Genomic DNA, 26,127 nt, shown 5'->3' on the forward strand with positions numbered 1-26,127 from the left:
CTTGAGTAGGTATATTTGAAAATAAGATTTCTTTGATAGTATGTTCAAGATGTATCAAGATGTTCTTTGATAGTATGTTCAAGATTTCTTTGATAGTGTGTTCAAGAATTCCTTTTAGGGGAGTGATTTAGAAAGATTTTCAGGGAACGGTCTTAATGTTAAGGTAAAACAGTAAAACAATCCAAACAAAGATTATCAGAAAAACTTATCCTCCAACCCCTGAGTTCAAAGAAGTAAAAAAAATTAATCTTTTGATATAAACATAAGAAACACAAAGAAACATATAACCGACATCCCCTGCAATTTAGCCAAATGCAACCCATCAAATGACAGATGTCCCAAGAGGGTTGTCCAATGCCACAGAAAAAGTTAGTGACTGAACTCAGAGTCTCAGATCCTCAGGGAAGGATCTCTTCACTATACGTCAGGATATATGTGTGAAATCCAGATGACTAAACTTTTAATCTTAGTCTCTTCTCTGTATACAGTAGACTTGTGTTTCATTTTTTTAAAATGTTTAATGTTTATTTGTTTTTGAGACAGCAAGAGTGAGAGACAGAGTGTGAGCGAGGGAGGGGCAGAGAGAGAGAGAGAGAGAGAGGGAGACACAGAATCTGAATCAGGCTCTAGGCTCCAAGCTGTCAGCACGGAGCCCAATGTGGGGCTTGAACTCACAAACCATGAGATCATGACCTGAGCCAAAGTCAGATGCTTAACCAACTGAGCCACCCAGGAGCCCCGTGTTTATGAACTGTGGAAGTAATTGCTTCTGCAAGTGGCCAGAAGGCGATTATCGAAAGGTGAGCTTACCAGCAAGGCTGAAAACACATCCGTGTTTCGGGAAAGCATTGGTTACCTCGATTGTGTGTGAAAGCATGGCTTTGGGTAGATTTGTTTGTATTTCTTTAAAATAAAAAGGATGTGGGTTACAAAATTTATTAATGGTAAGACAGCAATTCTGTCATCTCCAAGGAGAAATTTCTGACCAAGCAGAAAGACATTCTTGTAAGGAAACGACTGTCAACAAGCAGAGTAAGAATGCAAGAGTCACTCAAATGGCTTTTGACACAGACTTCAATGCCAATCTATTCCACACAAAACAAAATCTCCCACGTTTCTGTGGAAGAAGTTTGCTTTTATGTTTACGTGAGGACTTAGCAAGGGTCAGAGAGGAAGCAAAACCACAAGAGTACACGCACTCCTGGGGGCCCAGCTGGGCATGAAGTGCCCGTCAGGAGGTTCAGGTGAAGGTGTTATTTATCCACCTCTGATGAACATATAGAGAGATGTTTGACTATTGGTCATACTCTTACATATACAGTGCTTTGTTTTTAATGCCCTTTCATATTAATTCTCCTTTGATCTGGTCAGCTACCACTTTGAGAGGTAGAGAGATGCTTTCCATCTGACAAATGAGGAAGCCAGGGCTCCCAGTCTGAATGTTCTAGCCACATCACGCAGTGAGTTTGTGGCTCAGCTTAAAGTCAATTCTCCAGTGTTCCGTCTAATGACACCTTCCACCGAGGCGCACAGCCCGGCAGCTCCAGGAGCGGTGCACTACAGGGAAGAGCCTTGGACTCCCGAGGAAAACCGAACCTAACTCTGTCGTTTACCAGCTGTGTGACCTTGGACAGGTCACGCATACGGACTCTCAACTGTGTGAACAGCAAGTAAAATGGTAACCACAATCCTTTAGAGCACAAAAGGGCCAATAAACACGCATCCGCTATAATATGGGAAGCGAGTGCCAGATGATCACCATCACAGGGAACATATTAAGGAGACAGCTATTATTTGATGCCACTGCCAGAAATGTTTTTTTTTAAGGGTGTTCCTTTCAAAATTATAGAACAAAAACTAGGCAAAGTATTTGAATGAAAATCTGTGACCACTGGGGAAATTTTTTTTTTGAAAGCCTTATCTTTCTAAAGGGAAATTAAAGAAAATAAAAGTTCATCATGGTAGCTACATCTAGAATAACTCAGGAATCCTGCCTTCTGTATTTTTTTAGTTTAGTTTGCAGTTTCCTTAAATGCTTTCTATTTTATTATTTACTTTTTGTGGTTATTTTATAATCTGACTTTCTGCACATGAAAATCACTGATGTCTCAGCAGTCAAAATCTGAAGGAAAATGGCATCATCTGAAATTATTCAAGGCAAAGAAAACAAATCAATAAAGGAAAGCATTAGAAAACAGTGAATGAGGGAAAACCATGTAAATAAAAGAAGAAACTGTTGTCTTTGCTAATAAATAAAGTCTACGACATAAATGATACAGGATGTACCCCCACAGGGCAACGGTAACTATGGCAACAAGGAGAGAGGCAATGTACTCAGTGTGACTCAACCAAATACCTAATTGATATACTAAGCATATTCAGGTATATCTTCATATGGTACTGAAATAATATATATGCCCCTCATTTATATAAACTTATTCATTTTAACAGCTATTCCTTTAATTTATAAAGAGGTGAAAACTCCTTGTATTTCTCAACTTATATAATAGATCAGCATGCCTTTTGAGAAAACAACCCGAGTATACTGGGGTCAGCAACAACACTCTCCTTTTCTACTGCTCAGTAATGATTTCTAGGTCCAAAGAATTTCAGTTCAGAAATCTAGCATGACAACTGTCCAAAGATACAGCCAAGGATCATTTATATTTATTCAAGATATTGAATCCTGATTCTCTGTTTAGACACAGGATGCTTGGCCTCACCGTTTATGTCTTCTCTCTCAGCAATCATGGGATGTCACAACAGCAGTAGAAGCAGCTTAGGTAAAGAAACCCAGGACAACATTTGAGTAAAGGGCTTTTAAGAAAAGGAATTCCCCTGCCTCATTCCCTCAATCGTTCCAGCTTCGTGAACATTCTGTCCTCTCTAACCTTTCTGCTGTATCCTTTAGAACAAGCCCTGAGCTCTTATTGACTGTATCCTTATGGAGTATAAATCCCAAGGTTAGAAAACTTTTTCTTATAAAACAAGCATGTTCTCTCCAAGGAAGACTGTATATCAGGGCAGTTTTGTTTGGTTTTGTTTCAAACCCTTGGTACCTGTCATCAAGGCAAAAAAGTGTCTCACAACATCAACTGGTTGGAGAGATTTGGGGGCTTTCTTTCTTTGACCCCCAATATACTTGAAAGGTAAAGCTTCTTTGCTGCACCTGGGAATATTTCCCTTTGGCACTGAAATTACAGACAAGGGAGACAGGCCTCTAAATGCCCTGGGACAACTGGCGAATAGAGGAGACAAATGGTTTTGTTTTGGGGCCATCCATTGCACCCAGAAACACCCACACGATTCTTACACGTTCACAGAATATGAGAAGGGAATGTCCATATCCCTCAAATCTGACACTGGGAAGAAGCTGAAGTTATTAGAATTCCCCATCACCTTGTCTGGGATGACAAGCCTAGAATCCAAGAACCTAGGAATCCCATTTTGGCCCTGGTGAAAGAATACCGTGCAGCGTTGGGATGCAAGCTGTGATTCTATTCCAGAAAACAAGGCCTGTTTCTCTGTTTGTCTCTGGGTTGTCCACTCTTCCACAACTCTGGACAGTAAACAAGGGGAGGCCCCTCAGCTTGACCACCGGGATCTTCTCACTCTCTCCTAACAAGGTTCCAGGGCCCAGCAGAGCAGGCAGGAGAGACTTGGGTAGGTAAAGCTGTGCTCTCCGATCACCGGGGACGGTGTGGTGTCAGCATGGGGAAGAGGATGTGTCAGAGAAGATTCCAGTTCGAGACGGTTATTTTTGGAATACTCTGAGGAAGCGTATGGGAGGGCTGCCCACATTGCACCAGACTTGGTGCTGCGGAATTGAGTTTTTAGAGTTGTCAGTCCCTCAAGCCTTATGACTAAAAATAAGTATCTACTTATTAAAGCAGATTTATTTTTACTCAGACTTTTTTTTTAATTCTTGCACTATAACTTTTCTCCACATTTGGATTTTCAAAATATTTTGTCAATAATGCTTATGTGTGCAAAACCCATAAGCTATAATCTATATCTAGAGTCCATCAAGAAAAAAAAAACTGGCTTTCTCATTTTCATGTGTTTCGGGAATTTGACAGGAAGAGTGTTCTAGAAAAGAAGGGTGAAGGGAGTTTTTAGAAAGATAATATAGAACATATTAAAAAGACAAGCTAAAGAAAAAAAAAAACAAAAAGCTCAGGCTATCTTACAAAGAAGGCTAAGAGGCATCCAGACCCTTCCACTTACTTCCAAGGATTTTCTTCCTGCTTTGAGCCTCATTGGCGGCTATGCTGATGCTACCAGCAGGCCCAAGGGTGTAGGTGTTTCAGAGCATCTGGCAGAGAAACAAACTTGATCATTCAAATCTCAGCACCTCCAAAATCTCTAGCTCAACACCTCTAGTCTCAGCTGGTCTCTGAATTGGGACACAGTGCTCTGCTACTTATTTTTTTAAGCAAAGTTAAGGCTAATAGCTCTCCTTTTAAATGAGAAACTTTTATTACATTCTATTCTACCTTGAAAGCTCTTCTTATGAATATTTTAACTGACATCAAAAGTAGCAGACTGCCTGCATGAGAGTATTACCAAGAACAGATGCAGTATCAGGGCACCTGGGTGGTTCAGTCAGTCGAGCGTCAGACTCTTGATCTTCGCTCGGGTCATGATCTCACGGTTTGTGAGTTTGTGCCCTGTGTGGGGCTCTGCACTGATAGCGTGGAGCCTGCTTGGGATTCTCTCTCTCTGCCCCTCCCCTGTTCGCCAAATAAACTTAAAAAAAAAAGAAAAAGAAAAAACAGATGCAGTATCCACACTCCATAAGAACCGGCGCATAATGTACAGCACTACAGATGTTTGTGATGGCTGTAAACATTTTTCTAGACTGAAATTGAGAATACTCATTACATATGTTTATTATACCTTCAGTTTCCTTTCACTTAATTCTCAGAATGTCCTCCTTTCACTTAATTGTGGGTACCAAGCTCCTGCCCTTCGAATCACCTTTCAGCCAACTGCAAAAAATCCCTACCTCTCCTCAGTAAATCCACCTTGCTCCATCCCTCTGTCTGCCCACATCACACAAAGTACTGCTGGGTCATTACAAATATACTAAGTACTTACAATCACATTAAAAAAATTAGTGCTTTGTTTTTTAGAGCAGTTTTGGGTTTATAGAAAAGTTGAGCAGATAGTATGGAGGGTTCCTGAAGTCCCCCTTTCTTCCCCAACTCCCCAGTTTCCTATTTGTAATATCGTGCATTAGTGTGGTACTTATCCTGCCAGTGATAAACCAATATTGAAACATTATTATTAGGAACTGAAGTCTATAGTTTACATTAGGATCCAGTCTGTGTTATACAGTTCTATGGGTTCTGACAAATACATAATGCCACGCATCTATCATGGTGGATAGTTTCATACAGAATAGTTTCACCTCCCTGAAAATTCCAAGTTCTCCCTATTCATCTCTTTTTGCCTTTCCCCACCCCAAACTCCCCAAAACTGCCGATTTTTTTTGCTGTTTCTACAGCTTTGCCTCTTAGAGACTATTGTATAGCCAAAATCATAGAGTATGTAGTCTTTTCAGATTGGCTTCTTTCACTTAGCAATATGCATTTTTGGAACTCATTTCTTTTTAATGCTGAATAATATTCCACTGTATGGATGTACCACAGTTTGTTTATCCTTTCACTTACTGAAGGACATCTTCGTTGCTTTTAGATTTTAGTGATTAGGACTAAATCTTCTATAAAAATTTGCGTGTAGGTTTTTTTTAAGTTTATTTATGTTGAAAGAGAGAGAGAGAGAGAGAGAGAGAGAGAGAGAGAGAATGCATGTGAGCAGGGGAGGGGTGGGGGAGGAGAGAATCCCAAGCGGAATCAGTACAGAACCCAACAAGGGGCTCAATCTCACAAACCATGGAATCATGACCTGAGACAAAATCAAGAGTCAAACACTTAAAACAACTGAACCACTTATTTGGACGTGAGTTTCAAATTTATTTGAGTAAATACCTAGGAATAGGAATGCTGGATTACATGGGAATTCTGTGTTTCGTTTTAGAAAGCAGGTGCCAGATTCTTCCAAAGCAGCCATACTGTTTTGTGTTCTTGCCAGCAAAGAATGACAGTTCCTGTTGCACCACGTGCTCACCGGTTTGGGGGAATTTCAGCCTTTCTAATAGGCATGGGGGGGTATTGTATGGTTGTAATTTGCAGTTCCCTGATGACATAGGATGTTGAGCATCTTTTCATGTGTTTATTTGCCATCTAGGCCTGCTGATGTGTCTGTTGATATCTTTGTCCTCTTAAGAAGTGGGTTGTCTTCTTATGGCTAGTTTTCAACAGTTGTTTGTATGTTTTGGACACAAGTCTTTTATAAGATATATGTTTTCCAAATATTTTTTCCCCAGTCTGTGGCTTGTCTTTTCATTTGCTTGATAGTGTCTTTCACAGAAGTTTTTAGTTTTAATGGAGTCCAGCTTCTCAAGTTTCTCTTTTATAGATTGTGCCTTTGGTGTCGTCTTTAAGAACCCACTGTCAAACACAATGTCATCTATTTTGTCTTACATAATCTTCCAGAAGTTTTATAGTTTTGTGTCTTATATTTAGATCTATGATCCATTTCGAATTTGTTGCCCTTGTGACATTTTTTCTCTTTTGTCTTCTCCCTCTCTTCCTCCCTTCTCTGATTTTATTTTATTTTTTAAAAATTTTTTTTCAACGTTTATTTATTTTTGGGACAGAGAGAGACAGAGCATGAACGGGGGAGGGGCAGAGAGAGAGGGAGACACAGAATCGGAAACAGGCTCCAGGCTCCGAGCCATCAGCCCAGAGCCTGACGCGGGGCTCGAACTCACGGACCGCGAGATCGTGACCTGGCTGAAGTCGGACGCTTAACCGACTGCGCCACCCAGGCGCCCCCCTTCTCTGATTTTAATCGAGCATTTTATATCATTTGATTTTCTCTCCTTCCTTGGCATATTAAACTTTCTTTAAAATTTTATTCATTTCATTTAGCCATAAGTTGGAATCATCCAATACATTGCTGTTATGATTATTTTGAAAAGCACTTGAACAAACTGATTTATTAGATCAACTGAGAATATGAAAAATAGATTTTAATCTTACCTCCATTTGTTCCTTCTTTAATGCTCGTTCTTAATGTAGCTCTGACTTTCTGACCCTTATCATTTTCTTTTTCTCTGAAGAACTTCTTTTAACATTTCTTTCAAGGCAGGTCTACTGTGACAAATCCCCTCAGTTTTTGCTCATCTGGGAAAGTATTTATTCCTCCTTCACTTTTGAAGGATAGCTTCACTGTGCACAAAATTGTTCATTGTGGGTTTTATTTTCTTTAAAAAAAGTTTAAATGTTTTTAAATATTTCAGTCCACTCTCTTTTTGCTTAGATGGCTAGTCCAATCTAAAGAAAGTCCAATGTAACTTTTCTCATTGCTCCTCTACGGGTTTTTTTTTAATCTGTCTTCTTTCAAGATTTTCTTTGTCTTTGATTTTTTTTGTAACTAAAATATGATATAGCTAGGTGTAGAATTTTTCATATTCATCCTTAGTGGGTTTTGTGTGTGTGTGTGTGTGTTTCCTGGATCTGGGGTTTTGGTGTCTGTCATTGATTTTGGAAAATTCTCAGCCATTCTTATTTCAAATATTTCTTCTGCTCCTTTTTATCTTTCTTCAGATCTTCCCATTACATGTATTTTCCACTCTTTGTAATTGTTCCACAGTTTTGGATATTCTGTAGCATCTTTTTTTCATTTCTTTTTCACTTTGTTTTTCAGTTTGGCAAGTTCTACCGACAGCTTCAAGTTCACTGACCCTTTCATTGGGCATATCCGAGCTAAAGGTGAGCCTGTCAAAGGCATTCTTCATTTTTCTTATAGTATTTTTGATTTCTGGCATTTCCTGTTGATTCCTTTTTAGAGTTTCCATCTCTCTGCTTATAATACCCATCTATTCTTGCACGTCCTCTTTTTTTCCATTAGAGTTCTCATCACAGTTACATAATTACATAGCTGTATCATGGTTAAATCCCCAGTCTGACAATTCCAAAATGCCTGCCATATCTGAGACTGGTTCTGATGCTTGCTTTATCTCTTCAGTCTGTAGTGGGTTTGCTTGTTTGTTTTTGCCTCTCAGCATGCTTTGCAGTTTTTGCTGAAAGCCAGACATGATGTATCAGGTAATAGGAACTTAGGTGAAAGGTCTTTGGTGTGAGATTTTATGTTAAAACAGCTAGCAGTTAGGCTATTCATGCTTCCCTGTAGATGTTAGAGGCTTCAACTTCCTCTAGTTGTCCTCTTTCTTTCTCTTTGTCTTTGGATTTCCCTAGAAACTCCTTCAGCAGAGTCTGTGTCTCAGAGTTGTCGGTTATAAATCTACTGTTATTATATTGGAGCCCTATTGATGTGGTGGTCAATGTATTGGTGGGGAAAATGTTCTAGAGTCTTATGATTAAACCTGTGTTTTGTTTTTGATTTTTTGTTTTGTTTTGTTTTGTTTTGTTAGTGGGTTTGAGTCCCTGTGGCCTTAAGAAGAGTTTCTTAGCCTTTTTGATTTCCCTTCCAGTATGTATGACACATAGCTAGAGGGGATTGGAGCTGTCTAATTGCTTTTCCCACAGGACACATAAACCAGTGGCAAAACAGTTCCCCTTGAGGGCAGGACCTCCACTCTCTGACAGATCTGAAAGAACTGTTGATTTTCAGTTTGTTCAGCTTCTTTCTTGTTGTGAGGACTAGAGTGATGACTTCCACATCAGAACTGAAGCCATCAATTTGCTTTTTGCCTGTGATGATTCCCATGGGCAAATAATGTCATCAAGAAGGTTGTGGTAGTCTCTTCTTTCCTCAGATCCCTGTGTGAGCAAACCCACAGGGCATGAACCCCAAGAAGGCCCTTAAAATTCAGGGTAAAATTCAGCTCACAGAATACACAAAGTGTAGCCACTGATAATTGTCTATGTTTCTGTCTCTTTTTTTTAAGTAGGTTTCACTCCCAGCATGGACGTAAATGCAGGGCTCGAACTCGTGACCCTGAGATCAAGACCGTGAGATCAAGAGCTAAGCCAAGATCAAGAGTTGGATGCTTAACTAAGTGAGCCACCCAGTTGATTTTCTATGTATCCTTTACCTAGGCTGAAAATGACAAAATATATTTTCACCAAATTTAAAGAGCATGTTAATGATAGTCTCTAACCTAATGAAGAAATTATGCAGTAAGCATGCAAATCATTGTTGGGGATCACAGGGCACTTCCAAACTCTGAGCAACCACTGTCTGTGGAACTGCAACTTGGGTTATTGCTGGTCTGGAGGATCATGCCACACAGACTAAGACAGAAGCTTGGACAGACAGAACACTAATTTTGAACATGAGCTTCAAAGAACCAACCTCCCCAACCAAAATCCAGAGCCTACATATATATCAATTTGCTATCAGGCTCCTTCTCTCACCGATACTCTATGTAGCATGCACCTGTGTAAGTAGAAACAACTTACTCATTCAGTGGTGGTTAAAGATCTGTAGGTACATACAGGAACAACTACTTTTGTGATGTATTGCAAAACCGAGCCCTTCAGACAGACTTGCATTGTAATTCCATGAATTAAAAATTCCTGGGAAACTGACCCACAGAGGCTGTGCAGAGGCTTTTAATGGGTGTATAAAACTAGTGAGTTTTGTTAACTCTGAGTCACCTTCCATAGAGAGCTAGGTGAACTAAAAAGATGTCTAAGATCTGAATCTTTTAAACCCATCGGGAAGGTCCACAGGTTGTGGCTTTCTGGTACACTGCTTAAATCTCTGTTTTCATTCCTGGTTCTCTAGTTGTGGTTTTCCTTCTTCCTGTTAGGGTGATGATCTTTGTCTCCTTGCTCTTGTCTTCCTCATTTTCTCCAGACTTTGACTTCTAATGATATTTCAGCACTGGCTTTCTTCCAGTAGGTTCAGATTTCTCTGGAATGTGGTGGCCTTCAGCTCTAGGTATGACTTTGACTTCTAATGATATTTCAGCACTGGCTTTCTTCCAGTAGGTTCAGATTTCTCTGGAATGTGGTGGCCTTAAGCTCTAGGTATGAAGGGAGTCTTGGACACACACATAGTATCAGTGATGGTAGAGCTTTTATTTTTATGTATTTTTTTAAGTTTATTTATTTACTTTGAGAGACACTGTGTGTGAATAAGTGGGGGAGGGGCAGAGAGAGAGGAAGAGAGAATCCCAAGTCCCAACATGGGGTTCAATCTCACAAACCATGAGATCATGACCTGAGGTGAAATCAAGAGTCAGAAGCTTAATGGACTGAGCCACCCAAGGCCCTGTCAGAGCTTTTAAGTTTCAAATATATGACAGAACTTCCTATATGAAGACTGTATTCAAATTAATATGAAAATAAGATGGGTTATTTTTTAAATGGTATTGAAATAATTCAGAAAAACAACAAGCTGGTATATTACATTAATCCTTACATAAAAATAAGTTCCATATAGCATACAGATTTGCATGTTAAAAAGACAAGGCCACAGCTTTTTCTTGTCATACATAGTTGTATGACCTTAATTTGGAATAAGAATGAGATGAAGACTAGAAACCATGACAGAAAAAAAATGATAAATCAGACTGCATGAAAATTCATTTTTAGTTAAAAAATGAAAAAGTATACAAGGTGGGAGCACAAGATGGGAGTATATACAAAAATTATTAGTAAGGTCTATAACAGACAATGAATAATTGGTATCCATAATACATTAAGCTAGCTTCAAATCTGCAATAATGGCATAAGCAAGAATAAAATGCACAAAGGACAGGAACAAGCAACAGTCATTACTTGCAAGGGCAGAATGAAGTAATTACTCTTATATGTTATTAGGAGAGTATATGGCTACAGACACTTTAAAAGTAGGCTGACAGGAACACTTATAATTTATAATTGCACACTTTTGATCAAACAATTTCACTTTCAGATATTAATTCTATAAAAACATTCCTGAAAATGCCCACATATAACTGTATGAGTATTTACCGTGTCTTTATTTTAAACGTAAAAGCTGAAAAGAATAAAAATGTGCATGAATGAGCATTTAATTAAATAAATGATGGTAGAATCACCCAGTGAGATTTTGTGGCTATTAAGTAAGAATATGGCAGGAATCCCACTCCCAGTTATGATGGAGTAGCTGTAGTAGATCAACTCTCCTAGGAAGGACAATAAGAAAAGCAGGCCCACAGATGATTCAGATTGGTATGAGAAGGCACAGAATTAATAATTGTTACTAAGGTGTTTAAGAAATTAGATGGCAAAACAGAATTTTATTCAAGAATTATAATCCATGTAAAAATTATAATGTAAAAATTCCAGAACTGAAAAATGCAAAGAATTAACTAAAAATTCATTGGATGGAGAGCTGTTTGGAGACTACTGAAGAAAGAGAGAATTAGTGATCTTGAAGAAAGGCTAGTAGAAAAAGTTCAAACTGAAGCATATAGTTCAAAAAGGAAGGAAGATATAGAAAACAGATTATAAGACATATAGACAAGTAATGGTATAATATATTTGTAGATGGAGTCTCAGAAGAAGAGAAAGGAGAGAATGGAGCATAAGCAATATTTGAAGAGATAATGCTTAAGAAAAAACTCAAAGTAATGAAAGCCATATACTCACAGACTAAAGAAGCACTATGAATCCCCCAAAGACAGACAGAATTACATCTGGGCATCATAATAAAACTTCTGAAAGTCAAAGACAACAACAACAAAAAACCCTACAAGCAGTCAAAGATAAGATACACTCCAAACACATACTCTCTTGAAAGGAGACACAATAAAACCTCAAATGACTTCTTGAGGAAAACCATGGAGGTCAGAAGACAATAGGTCACCATCTTTAAAACCTGAAAAAAAAATTAACTGTCAATCCAGAATTCTATAACCAGTAAAACTATTCTTCAAAAATTAAGGCAAAAAAAAAGGCATTTATGGACAAAGAAAACACATAGCTAGGAGACTCTAAAAGAAATAGAATAAGGAGTCTTTCAGATAGAGGGGAAATGATCCTGTAAAAAGACTGATATTATACTTGCTATGATATCTACTAAAAGAACATTAAAAATGCACAACCAAAAAGCCAATATAGAGAAAATGGTATAATAAATTCTTGGTTAATAAAAAATATAGCAAGAAATAAAAAAATAAAAAACTATTAAGAAAAATAGAAAATAATTATTGAAATGATAGCTATGGTAATAACATTACATACAAATATACTAAATATTTCAATTAAAAGACTATTACAATCATATAGATATCAAAGTAAATATCACATGCCACTTACCAGAGACATACTGATATATAAACACTGAGATGAAGATATAAAAGGATGGAAAGACTAACACTAACTATCCAAACACTAACCAGAAAAAACTGATATGCTAACATTAATACCAGACAGAGTAGACTTTAGGGAATGAAGTACTAGGAGAAATACAGATATATTTCAAATGATGAAAGGGGAAATTTATTAAGAATATATAATAATTCTAAGTTTACATGAACCTAATAGTATAGTCTATACATATATATATATATATATATATATATATATATATATAGTAAAAGGAGAAACCATTAATTCCATAATCATAGGAGAGGGATTTAACATTTCTCTCAGGAACCAACAGAACAAGCAGTAAACTCTTGTTAACAAGTAGTTAACTCTTCAGTAAAAATAAAGATTTAATAACATGATTAACAAACTCATTTTTCAGAATATGTTCTCTGACCACAGTAGAAAAAAGCTAGAAATAAATCAATAAAAGATAAAATCTCCATCTATCTGAATATGAAGCATTATACATCAACTCATAGGCAAAATAATCCAAAGTGTAAATAAGAAAATAGTTTGAATTAAATGACTATGAAATTTAACAAATCAAAAATTGTTTAATGCGGGAAAGTGATACTTAGATTAATACTAACAGCTCTAAGCACATACATTAATAATAAATGATCTAGGCAATCATCTAAGGAAGTCAGAGAAACAATAATAATAAACCACAAGAAACGTGGAAGCAGAAAGGCTAAACTATAATAGCAGACATTAATAAAAGAGAAAACAAAGCACAGTAGAAAAAAAAACTGACATAGTCCCAAGTAAGAAATTTATAAAATCTAAAGTACTCAATCTACTAAGGAAATTGAATCTATAATTAAAATTATTGCCATTAAAAAAGTCCAGGCTCAGACAGCTTTTCTGGTGAAGTTATCTAACCAGTTAAGAAAGAAATGTCATGGGGGGCCTGGGTGGCTCAGTCCGTTAAGAAAGAAATGTCACTACTTTTATATAAAGTCTTTGTGGGAATGGAAGAAGAGAACATACTTGCCAATTCATTTTATGAGGTCATCATACTCTTAATACCAAACATAATGAGGTCATTACAACTTATTTTATGAACATATTTGAAAAAGTCCTTTATAAAATATAAGAAATTCTCACTTGGCATGGTAGTTGAACTATAAAAATGACTGTGTAAGCTGAAAGTGAGCTAAATATAAGGCAAGCTTAATAACCAATGGAAGACCGATTTCTCCATGACCTTTACAAGTTTTGATCAAAGTATTAAAAATCTTTTATTGTCAATTATAATTGTATAGGGAAATTTAAAAAATAGTACTGGTAATATTTTTTAGTACATTGTGATTTAAAACATTAAAAACATTGAGCTCAAATGTTTTATTTCTTTGTAAAAATTTATCAAGAGTTGAACAATGTTGGCTTTCCTCTTGTCTTATATCTACGATACAGAGCAAGCATCTTTTCTCTGCTTTGGTAAACTGTCATATTATTTCCAAGTTTGGATCAGCTTCCAACGTTTTGTCTTTCACATCTGCAAGGGATTTTGTGTGTGTGTGTGCCAGTGTCACTTCCTGTGGGACATATTCACCTAGTTTGTCCCTGCCATCTTCTCATTTATGTCAGAGAGTTTGTTTTCATTGACTTCCTCTGGCAGTGCAGCTAGAGTCTCTCAAAATGGGAGCATTGCCAGCATCTCCATGGTTGGCTATTTTTTCTGTAAATCTGTTTACATTCGATTAGAATTTCACTTCCAATGTTATCACTTTGTTTTTTTACTGTACTTTCTTTTTTTTTTTTTTTTTTTTTTTAAATTTTTTTTTTCAACATTTATTTATTTTTGGGACAGAGAGAGACAGAGCATGAACGGGGGAGGGGCAGAGAGAGAGGGAGACACAGAATCGGAAACAGGCTCCAGGCTCTGAGCCATCAGCCCAGAGCCCGACGCGGGGCTCGAACTCACGGACCGCGAGATCGTGACCTGGCTGAAGTCGGACGCTTAACCGACTGCGCCACCCAGGCGCCCCTTTTACTGTACTTTCTTATGTGTTGGCCAGTACTCTTTGGAGTCTCTACGTTTGTAACATATCACATGTGTTTATCGCTGGGAGCAAGGAAGCAACACAACTAACTACATGCTTTGCTCTCAGTGTGTGAACTAACAGATGTGCTCAGAATAAACACTGAAAGACTTTGAAAGAAGAGACATTATCAGTCACTGATCATTATGCAGATCTGTTAGTTAGGTAGTGATCTGTGGACTACAGGGCTAGCACCATGTGCAATGACCCACAGTTAACGCACTGTGGTAACTGAAATCTGAATTGTGTTTTTAGGGGATTGGAGTTATTCACTTAAACCATGATAACTGAAATTCATTGCTTATTCTGCAAAATAAGGCCTACCTGTATTGGCAAAGAAATATTGGTTCTATGTTTTGATCTGAGTGCTGGTACATAAATATTCATTGATTGAAATTCATTGAGTAATACTTATGTAGTTTAATACTTTTCCAAGTATATGATTAACTTCAATAAGAAATTTCCTGAGGAATCATTATAACTCACCATATTAAGAAGAATAAAGAGAAAAATCATGTGATCATCCAAATAGATGCAGAAAAAGCATTTGATAAAATTCAATACCTATTCATAAAAATAAAAGCACAAACTAAAAAAAGGAGGCAATTTTCTCAACTTATTAAAGGGCACAAAACTACAGCAAACATTGTACTTTATAGTATACTTCTGAATGCTTTCCTCTTGAGGCTGGGAATGAAACAAAGATGCCTTGCTATCATGTATCTACTCCACATTATACTGGAGGTCCTGGCTCTGAGAAACTGTCTAACATTATTGAAAACTATCAAAAAATGCCTAATTAAATGGAAGGATATACCATACTCATGAATTATAGAATGCCAATTCACTGGAAATTGATCTATAGATTCACTGCAACTCCAGTCAAAATCAGAATATGTTGTTTGGCTTGTGTGTGTGTGTGTGTGTGTGTGTGTGTGTGTGTGTACAAAGACAAGCTCTTCAGATATGTGGAAGAACAAGAATAGCCAGGCAATCTCAAAGAAAAAGAATAAAATTGTAGAAGTGGCATTTTTAGCTATCAAGATCTATTATATAGATTTAAAAAGTTATAATAATTAAACTAGTATGGTATTGGCATGAGAATAGACAAGCCAATGGAACAGAACACAGTTCAGAAACAGACCCATACATACATGGTCACCTGATTTATGAAGGGCAATACGGGAAAGGAAGGTCTTTTTACTAAATGGTGCTGGGTCAACCGAATATTCATGTAGAAAGTGAATACTGGCTCCCATGTGATGCCATGTATAAAAAAAATCAGCTCCAGGTACATTTTTAGATGTAAATACAGATTTGTAATCTGAAAGGTAAAACAATAAAGAATCTAGAATTAAAAAAAACAGCAGAATATCGTTATGAATACGTAATAGGCAAAATTCTTTGAACAGGACACTAGAAGTGCTAACCAAAATGGAAAGGATTAATGGACTCTATTACATTTCGGAACTTCTATTTATCACAAGGTGCCATTAGGAGAGCAAAATGGCAAATCACAGACTGGAGAAGACATTTGCAATGTATCTATCCAAGGATGGACTTATTTGCAGACCTAAAGAATTCCTATATATTAATAAGAAAAAGGCAATCTAAAAGACAAATGGGAAAGATATTTCAAAAAGAGGATATTCAAATAGCCAATAAACATGAGAAAGTGTTCAAGTTCATCAGGCCTCAGGGAAATGAAAAGTTAAAAGCATAATTAAACACTACTGCACACCCAAATAAATGGCTAAAATTAGAGACAGAGAAGTACTAACTGCTGGCAAGGACGTGGAGAACCTGCAATTTCTAAACTGTGCTGGGAGAATGCGCTGGTACAACCCTTTGCAAAACTATTCGACACTGGCTCCTAAACGCAAACCCATTCAATTACCCGAAACTTCACTCTTTTTTATGTACGCTACAGAAACACATGCACATATCCACCAGATCACATACGAGAATGTTCCGAGAAGCACCATTGCTGAGAGGGCAAAACTGAAAGCAACCAACATTAACATGGACAGATGAATTGTGGCATCTTCATAAAACTGAATAATATCCAGTATGGAGAAGAAGCAAACAGGCAAACATGATTTGAATGGATCTCACAAACAGAATGTTAGCAAAAAGAGCCAGACAGACAAAAAAGAATGCATACTCTGTGATTTCAACTATACAGTGATCAAAACAGGGCCAAAGCAGCAACAGTGATAGAAATCAGAAGAGTGAGTCAGGACCCTGGCAGGAGGTGGTAATTGGACATCAAGAGGTGGGCTTCCATTCAGATTCTATTTCTTGACCTAAATGGTGATTGAATGAGTGTAATTTCTTGTACTTGTCTAAAATTATTACTTAAAAAATAAACAAAAAGAAGAACTTAGCAGGTGTACGTGCACTGATTTAGAAAGGTAGCCATGATATGTTAGCAACTGGGGGGGAAAAAAAGTCAGTCATTGTTCACCGAAGATGATTCTGTATTGGTAACAGTGAGAAGGTGAATTATTATATCCAAAATAAATATGTGAGGGATTTATTAACGATTAGCTTTCTTCATGCCTATCTCTTGTATTTTTTGCTTTACGAAATTTTTGGATTTTTTTTTAAGTAAGCATTACTTACACATTTGAGACCAAAAATAGTAAATAGTTAAAATAAAACCGTTATAGCTGAACATTCCACAACAACAAAGATGTCCCCTGGAGTAGTGCAGCGTGGTGGCCCTGACAATGACATGCGTCTATGGTACCCAGTAGCTGAGTTTCAACAGCTCTGGTTCTGGGGCTCTCTCAACTGGCACAAGGGCAGATCACTTAGGTGAGCGGGTCCTTTAAACTTAATGGAAATGTGCTTTGAGTAGCTTCACTCAATTTGTGTTCAAAGGAGCCCATTTTGTGCGGTTCTCTGTGGAACATTCACGAGCAAAGGTAAAAACCTAAAAGACCACCACACAGAGGCCCAACTCAATTCCAGAGAAGGGGTGTGGTGCAGCAGATATGGCAACGGTATTTTCATGCATTATTTTACTTAACAAAAGGCAGAAAAGAGAACTACCATTTGACACGTCTTAGGTGTAACACCCAATAAGCTTACCTGTACACCTGTAGAGTAGTAAGACAAACTCTAACTTCTGTCAATTTTACTATCAGACATGCTTTTAGATCATCATGTTTTCCTCAACAAATTTATATAACTAATTAAAATGTTCTATCATCCAATTTTACTTTTACACATTATCATGGTAAAGGAAAGAATGTTGTATCTCTAAGCAGTATCCTCGAAAATTATGGTGAGATTTTTATTTTATCTGCCAAGAATATCTATTGTGAATAAAATGATTTAGAAAACAAAGATGTTTCCAAGTAAAAATTAAAAACCTGCCCAAGATATGAAAAACACAAGTTGGATGTACACATGTACACACAATCTTTAAATATCAAAAGTATACTATTTCCCCTCATAGGAGAAATGGAGAACAAATTTTAACTCACTTTCCTTTAAAAAAAAAAATACTCCTGATGAATTAAGGGGTTTATTCAGATCTATACTCAGAACAACAACAAAATAACCCAAAAGAACTTGGAATTTATGCTGAGACTTACAGGCTGAAGAAAATTAAAAGGAAAATATTAAATGATCATTTAATGTCACGGCCACACCCTGAACTCTCCCTTTCCTCCCTCCAATGACTTTCATTCAGAGCAACGTCCTCCTTTTTCTTTATAAAGTAACGTTCCTTTCCTTTTTTTCCTCCAGATTTGCTTGTGGTTTTGCCACAGATCGCTTGTCCCTAATTGCAATTCTTTGCTTTTCCCAAATAAACTCATTTTGCTGGTAAAATAACTGGCTGTTTTATTTTTAAGGTCGACTAAACCTTTTAAAAGTGATGCAGAAAAGAATAAGTACATACTGAACAAGTTAGAAGAGATTTCATCCTTCACATTATGCAAATGCATTTTGCTAGTGATATTTTCTATTTTTATAAGGATGATCCTCATTACTACTTTTACTATGTGAATTACAAAATTGCCTGTGTATCTGTTTTAACAGGAACATATACATAATTACTCTGTGGAGATATTTTCAAAAGTGTCAAAATATGAATTAAAACACTGACACTTTTTTAGAGCTCTTTATACGGTTCCAAAACACATGTTGTTTACAGAATGGAGGCATGGTAAAGTGGATTAGAACATTTGTATGGAGCAGTTTCTAAATGCTCAGACCTGATTATATTACACAGAAATTCTCTGGTTAGGGAGAAATGTGTGGATGCACAAAGAAACCAAAGTAACTCAACTGCCCTCATTTTCTGAGGAAAAGATTCTTCCTCCCTCTTCGGCTGAGATGAAATCAAGAGTCATTATTCCAACCACAGCTGAGTGTGGTCCCTGCCTGAAGTGAATAGGTTAGCTTTGCTCACAGATGTCATAACTCTTTTGTTCAATGGCTGCCAAGTACAGCTTTTTTTTTCCTCTTAAGAAAAGTCTAATGGGGAACTGTAGTGGAGATGAGCACAGTGCTACCAAATTGTGCTAATCTGTTCCACTTTGGGCCAAGTCAGCAGAAAACTCACTAATTTTCTTTTCCTCTGGAAGAGGAACAGATTTCCTACGGTGTTCTGGGAGATACAAACATACAGAAGAACTACTATGGCTGAAGACATAAGAACGCTGATTACAAATTACCAATGTTTTCATCTGATGAGATAAAAACTATTGCACTAAATTAACATAACTAAGGGGAAACTCATTCCTTAGCTTACTACAATAGAACCTCAAAATTATAGGTGAAACTCTGTCTAGAGCAAACCTTAATCAGAAATAAAGAGAATTAAATGAAGACAGGCAGTTCTTTTTCCTACACTCTAATAATCCTTCAGCTTTTAATGGTTAAACTTTTCCCCCAATAACCTTCTTGCCTGTCTTAAATAGGAGGTACATTTCCCAGTCCCCCAACATATACAAATGCCATGAGATACTCTTGATTTCCCTCCCCCATGCCCTCTTGCAGGTGGCGAGTGACTCCACCACAGAGACCTTTACTTTGATAGGTTCTGATTTGTCCCATCAGGAGTGAGGACCACAGAAATCACAGTCTAGCCCTTTCACTTTAAAAATGAGGGAATCAAGGTCAGGTTGTAGAAGTAGTGGAACCTACTTGTCCGAAGGGTTGGGACTAGAACACAAATCTTCCTCCCCTCTTCAAGTTCGTTCCACTGTTCTCTACTGGAGTGATAAAACCAACCCAGCAAACAAATAAGACATATTTTACACAAAAAAGCACAGTCTGTGTTTTTGCTAGTATTTTCGTTTTTACCTCTGAAGAGATTATCCAAGTCAATATCTTCTTTTCCTTTGATTTTCAAACACTTTGCCTGCTGTACAAGTCTGGGCAGAGAACAGAAATAAAATCTAGATTCATTATCCTGTGAGGTAGGAATAAATCATGACAGCAGCACAAATTTAAACAGAAACCACCGAGTAAACAATAGTGAATTAGCAGGTATCTTGCTGCACACAACCTTGTTAGAATTCTTCTTCCATATAAGATTTTAAAAATATACTTTCCGTCGGAAACCAACTTTGAAGCCTGTGACTTGAAAGCTCTCCCCTCTGCAACCCCCATTCATTCTGTTACAGTAAAAAGTTTCCAAAACTCTATGGAGAATAATCTCTTCAGACTCTGAGGAGGAGCTAGCAGTGATGGTAGGGGACGGTGTGCTAATAGGTGGATAAATAATAATTGCTACTTATGATTTTAGCTCTTATTTTGATCAGAAGATTATAGACATTGTACTAAAACAACTGTATAAAGTAATTTACGCAGTTGAATGTCAGTGAATTAATTAACTTTTAAAATGCTCTGGTATGCAGTAAGGACTAATTTTGTAACTTTTCCATCATACAACTTTATTAAAACTTGAAGCTCATGGTTTATAATGAACATGGAAGTTTCTAAAATGAAACTTTTTCCAGCATTGCTAATTACCTAGTAAATTACTTTTAAGTAGAGAGACCCTGAGATAGTTGATTAATTTATCTGCATATATTTATGATTTTAATGAAAATTATAATAGCTTGCTTTGCAAATGTATTTTCCTATTACCTGTATAGCAGCTCTCTCATTTTATCCTCACTGATAAGCTCCTGAGTATTTCTTCAATTTCTGTTTTACGTGAGGACACCGATTCAGTTCCCAAAACCTTACACAGAAACCTAAGCAACTTCTACATAACTCTAGGTAATTTTAGCCACATATAACTTAGATTATCCTTTTTACCACTGAGACCTTTTTTAAATCAAAAAATCAAGAAACTGAGAAAGAATTTCTTTTGAAATCCCATCTTTGGACCTTAAAAGGAGGTCTGGTGCCCTCAGTGTAGAAAATCTGGGTCCAGGCTCGAGGTTTGTGAGCCAGAGCTCATTTTTAAATCTACCGGTCTCAGCTTCCCAATGTGCAAAATGGAGACTGGGCTTGCCTTAAGGTGTTGGTTCTGAGCAATGAGTGAAATGATATATTACAAAATAGTCTACAAACTTTTAGGCAGCACAGACACGCATAAAAATGTGAGGAATATTTTCATTAATTCAATATGCTTAATTTTCATTACATTCTGGATATATACAGATCATCAGGATTTATTTAGATCCTTGTAAGAAAGAATATTAACAATAGAAAGAGGGCTTAAATTGCAGCAGCGAGCATCTGGTGGAGAAAGCTGGTCAATGTGGAATGCCAGGGGCACAACATGTGCACTAAATAGCATGGTGCAGTCATTTTGCAAAGAGTAAGATGGAAAAAAGAATAATTTTAGCTCTGTTTATATATTTTGGCAAATATTTGTTTGGGTATATTCCCCCAAACTTGACAAATTTGATGAAACTGAGCTGATTTTCAAGCCATCTTAAAGCATCCCTCTACAATAGATACTGATGAAGATCTTGATTCTAACTTAAAAATTTTGAAAAACAGAAGCTGGTATGCCTTATATAATTTTGATGGGGATTTTAAAAAGCAATTTAAAAATAAATCAAATAAATTTACTGAGTAGTTTAAAAAAAATTCCAGGAACTGCCATTTACCACCAATATATTTCAGTACAGTCTCGCTTTCAAAATTATTACATCACTAGGGAGATAACACCAAGCGAAACCCTGTAATCGGTTCAGGCTCAGTAACATTTCCTGAGGGAGATAGATGCCTTCTAAGGACTCCTCCACTCTTCACTTTGTTCACCCTCACGTCATTCGTGCAAACTCTGTAAGGTGGGGATAGGACTCCTGGTATAAATAAAGGGTCCAAGGCTCAGAGATCTTAAGCTACTTGCCCATCTTGGGCACACAGTGAGTCAATGGTGAAGCCAGAACACAAACTCAAGTCTGTAGACTCCATATCCAGGTTGGATTTGTACTCTGTACATCACTGTCCAATGTTTGCTGAGCATTTACAGAAGGCATCAAGGAGATGTCACAGACAAAGCAGAAGAAAGGGAGTGTCAATCATGCTCCTGGCAGCTGGAGGGAAGATGGCCTGGCACTAGGCTAGTGGGGAGTTCTGCGGAGAATGCAGCTGGGTCGGGTCCTGACAGAAGGGAGATGTGCATGACCAACAGCCTTGTAAAATTCTAGAAAATTAGGGTGGGAGAAAAGCAGAAACTGCCGTAGACTTGAGCATAAGCAAAATGGGAGGGAGGGTGTTTGCAGGACATGAAGAAACTAATCAACCTATTTGGCTAAAGCACCTGCCCTGTGCAAGGAGCACAAAGAACTAAAAGAACAAGCTAAAGCCAAGTTGTGGAGAGCCCTGCACACTGTTCTCAAGTGTCTGGACTTCACCTTGACGGCAGAGAGAAAAGCGATTGAAGGGCTGCATCTTAAAAGAATCTACTGCATACAGACAGTAGAAACGTTTGCAGATGATTAGGCCAGTAATATGCCAAAGAGTAATTGTTTGTATTTCAGCTAAAAAGTAGCACGATTAAAACCCCCAGGTATTACTATTTCACCGATAATTCTGCTTGAAGCCTAGCCTATACCTTTTATACAGCCTTCACAGTTCCAGGTGCTCCAAGCAATCTTCAAAATCTTTTGTTAGTGATACTGCTGTCGGAGCAGTAAATGCCAGGCTACCTGTCTGTCCGTGTATGCCTGTGCACTCTACAGAGGAGGGCACATGACTAAGAGGATTCCTGTTTCTGTTGGTGAGACCTGCCCCTGTTATCTGAAAGGCTCTGCTACCCACTGGTTTTCCATTTGCCTTGTCCTTAGGATTCTGCTACGTCCACTTGGAAAAAGGGACCGCATACTCTCTGACCCTCTTTCTATGCTTCGGCTACATTTAATAAGGCAAGTTAGTGGCTACTGTTTCTGGGTTCAGTAAATGCTAGGCCCTGAACTAGATGCCTAACATGAAGGTAGGTAATATTAATCACATGTGTTGAAAAACACAGAGAGGCTTAGTAGTTGGCCCAAAGTCACACAGTAAACAGAAGAGCCAAAGTGGAAAAATCAGAATTTGGATTTAAGTCAGGTTAGTCGTCTAAGTGTAGTTAGATGCCTTCCAGAACAGGAGTTGCAAAAGACAGTCCAGGAGTCAAATCCTGCCCATTGTTTCTGTGAATGAAATTTTAGTAGAATACAGCCCTGCTCATTTGCTACTTACTGTCCACTGCTGCTTTCACACAACAGTGGTCAAGCTGAGAAACTGTAGCAGAGATCTTAAGGTTCCCAGAGCCGAACATATTTACTACTTGGCCCTTTAGAGAAAAAGTTTGCTGACTCCTGTTCTAGCAGTAAAGGAAAAGGCTCCTAAAGCCAAAAATATACATATAACATGTGATGGATTTACATTACTACTTTTCTCAAAATGGCCTTAATAACTGCAGTAGTTACAACTTAGAGTAGGGCTTGAAAGGCAAATATTGAGCTCTGACTGCTTTTTATTTCTTAGACAAATTGCCCAAGTCCAACAAATATTTCTTTGAGCTTTTCCTAAATGCAGGTGTTGCATTCATCCGAAATGGTGTCTGCCACCAAGAGACTCATAATCTACCGGAGGATACAGATGTGAGCAGTGCCAATTTCCACACAAAGCAGACTGAGGAAAGGGCTACACGAAGAGAGGAAGAAATTGCTTTGGGAATCACAAAGTAGGAGGGTATTTCCTGCTTAAAATGTCAGTGAGATCAGAAAAAGCTTTCAGGAGACGAGTTTGCAGAGGGCTCAAACCAAGTTTTACTAAGGGAAGCGTCGAGAGAGACACCGCAAAGACATTGGCATGTGGAAAGCAGGCCGGGGAAGAAATCATAGTGGCTGTGGTGTGTGATGAGGTGAGATGTGCAGGCTGGGGACACATTATGAGGACTGCAAAGGCTTTCTACATACGTATTCTTATGTTTATGTGTGTGTACACATGTATGTATATGTTTGTATATGTGAATTTAGTTATAGTAAAGCAAAATAAATCAAGGACTCTGTAAGACTCTATAACCTAAGAAAGGATCCATACTGTATGTTTAGTTTATAAGTAAAATGCAATTCAATTTTTAAAAGTACTGCATTATAAAGCATCAATAAATGATCTACATATGAAAATGTTTACTGCAGCACTATTTACAGAGGGAAAATACTGGAAACAACCTGAATACCTGTCAATAGGCGAATGAGCTACGGTACGTCCACACTATGGAATACGATCATTATTAAAAACAATGCACTGAATCCACTTAATATGGCAAATTTTCCATGACACATTGTTAAGTAAATAAAGCATGTTTTAAGCTAGTATCTTTTATTGTCAAACTTTCTCTGAGCCAACAAACAATGGTTTTACGTGGCAGTGCATAAAGGATAGGGCAAATTTGTTTTCCTTTGTAGGCAGACTTAGTTGCTTAAGTCTTTACAACTTTTCCACATAAAAATAAAAGTCTAAGACCAGGTTATTTTTCTTCTGGCCATAAATGCTGACTTATTTACAGGTGCCTTATTCAGACCACCATTATAAACTTGGGATAAAAATACATGTGTATTTTATAAAAGCTAAAGCTTTATTTATTTATTATATTTAATGTCAGAGTCCTTTAAAACTTCCCTTATGTGTTCATGTCAAGAATGCAGTCATGTTTCCCCAACATGATTATACCCTAATCTACCCAGAGTGATACAAGCCAACCTCAAAAGAAACATTAACACAAAATTACTGTACTGTTTTTTAAAAGAGTGAATATCTTTTATTCATATCTGAATACCTGAATATCCATATGTGTATAAACACAGAAAAAGTGTAAAAGAGAACATGACTCTTCACACAAGGAGCCTCAGGACACCCATCAGAGTTGAGAAGTGGGGAGTGAGAAATTTTTTTAAAAAACTTCTATATCACCTGAATTACTGTAGTGGGAATTTTGTCATATTTTTGTAAGTCTATAAGTTATGCTATCTGACAAGGAAAGGTCTGAGTATTATTAATTTTTTAATTTTTATTATTTTATTTTTACTTATCTATATTTTCTACTTATAATACATAAGCCTTGTTTTAGTTATGAGAAAAAATCACGTCAAGTGTCCCAACTTTACTATTTAAAATGAGTGGAAAATAATTATTTTAAAGCCAAATGAAGTATGTAGATGAGAAAAAATGCCTGCTGGTGCTTGGGCAACAAAGTCTTGTTTTTCTGGTGTGCAGGAACAGCAGTATTCCTTTATGCAAGGAACCGTGGACTTTTTATTAGCACATGCCGTTCTGCAGCATTTAATTACTAAGAGCCTGGGCCAAGGCAGGATTCCAGAAATCCAGAGACCCACAATAAATTATAAAATGCCTTGTAAGAACCAGCTCAGAGAAATAGTTTTAAAGATCTTTTTAAGGCATACATTGGGTATCTTGTAACATATCAGCAGAAGTGTCAATTTGTTTACAAAACACGAGACTATAACGAAAGTGCCAAAGGAAGCTAGGCAAGGGGGATCCAACGAGGGCCAAGTCCTTTCACCCCAGCACTGTTTCTGTCCACACCGCTAAGATGATCTTGACACGACTAACTTCATTTTCAATTTGCAAACTATTCCACAGAACCATCCCCCCCACTTTGTTTTTCCTAATGGCACGGATCTGCTTGTGGTCTCTAGGACATTAAGACAGGTAATCCTGGAGACACTTTGAGTGTTGCCCATTCACTCCTTTGTTACTTCTTCTGTGGCACTTAATCATAGTCTGTGATTTTCTCCTCATTTACGGTTTACTTTTGTCTTTCCTCATCCATCTCCTCTACCTGCAGGGACGGGGCAGTTTTGTTCACCCCCATGTCCTTAGCACCTGACACACCACTCAGCCAGCAGAGAAGCTCCACACGTATTTGCTGAATGAACAAATGTCGATGCAATGAGTGAATCAACATGCCTGCTGCCAAGTCCTCCTGCCTGAGTTCAAATCCTCGTCCTGCCACTTCACTAGCTTGGGTGATTTTCTTATCACCAAGTGAAAGCTTACTGAGGACAAGGATTTTAGTTTGTTTTGCATTAGATTTCAGAACAGTACTTTTCTAAGTATTTGTTAAATGGAAAATAATGAATGAATGAATGAATGAATATGTTTGATTTCAGGACGTGGTTACAGTCAGGATCCCAATTCTTGTGGAGAAGGTGGTACGGAATAGTGAGCAGAGCAATGACTGGGAGAGAGCTCAAAGTTGCCATTCATGA

General features: G+C 37.5%; 1 protein-coding gene across 1 annotated transcript in view; it reads right to left on the reverse strand.

Moving 5' to 3' along the window:
- Positions 1 to 1,484: 1,484 nt before the first annotated feature.
- Positions 1,485 to 26,127, reverse strand: part of LOC115498668 (lethal(3)malignant brain tumor-like protein 4) — a 284,214-nt gene continuing 259,571 nt past the window's right edge. Inside the window, exons 14-15 of the mRNA XM_032595338.1 lie at positions 19,745 to 19,815; positions 1,485 to 1,690 (exon numbers count right to left, since the gene is read on the reverse strand). Coding sequence (XP_032451229.1) covers positions 1,485 to 1,690; positions 19,745 to 19,815 — 277 coding nt within the window. The remainder of the gene's footprint in view (positions 1,691 to 19,744; positions 19,816 to 26,127) is intronic.

The sequence above is a fragment of the Lynx canadensis genome, chromosome D3, assembly GCF_007474595.2.
Source record: "Lynx canadensis isolate LIC74 chromosome D3, mLynCan4.pri.v2, whole genome shotgun sequence".
In the NCBI taxonomy this organism is placed as follows: Eukaryota; Metazoa; Chordata; class Mammalia; order Carnivora; family Felidae; genus Lynx; species Lynx canadensis.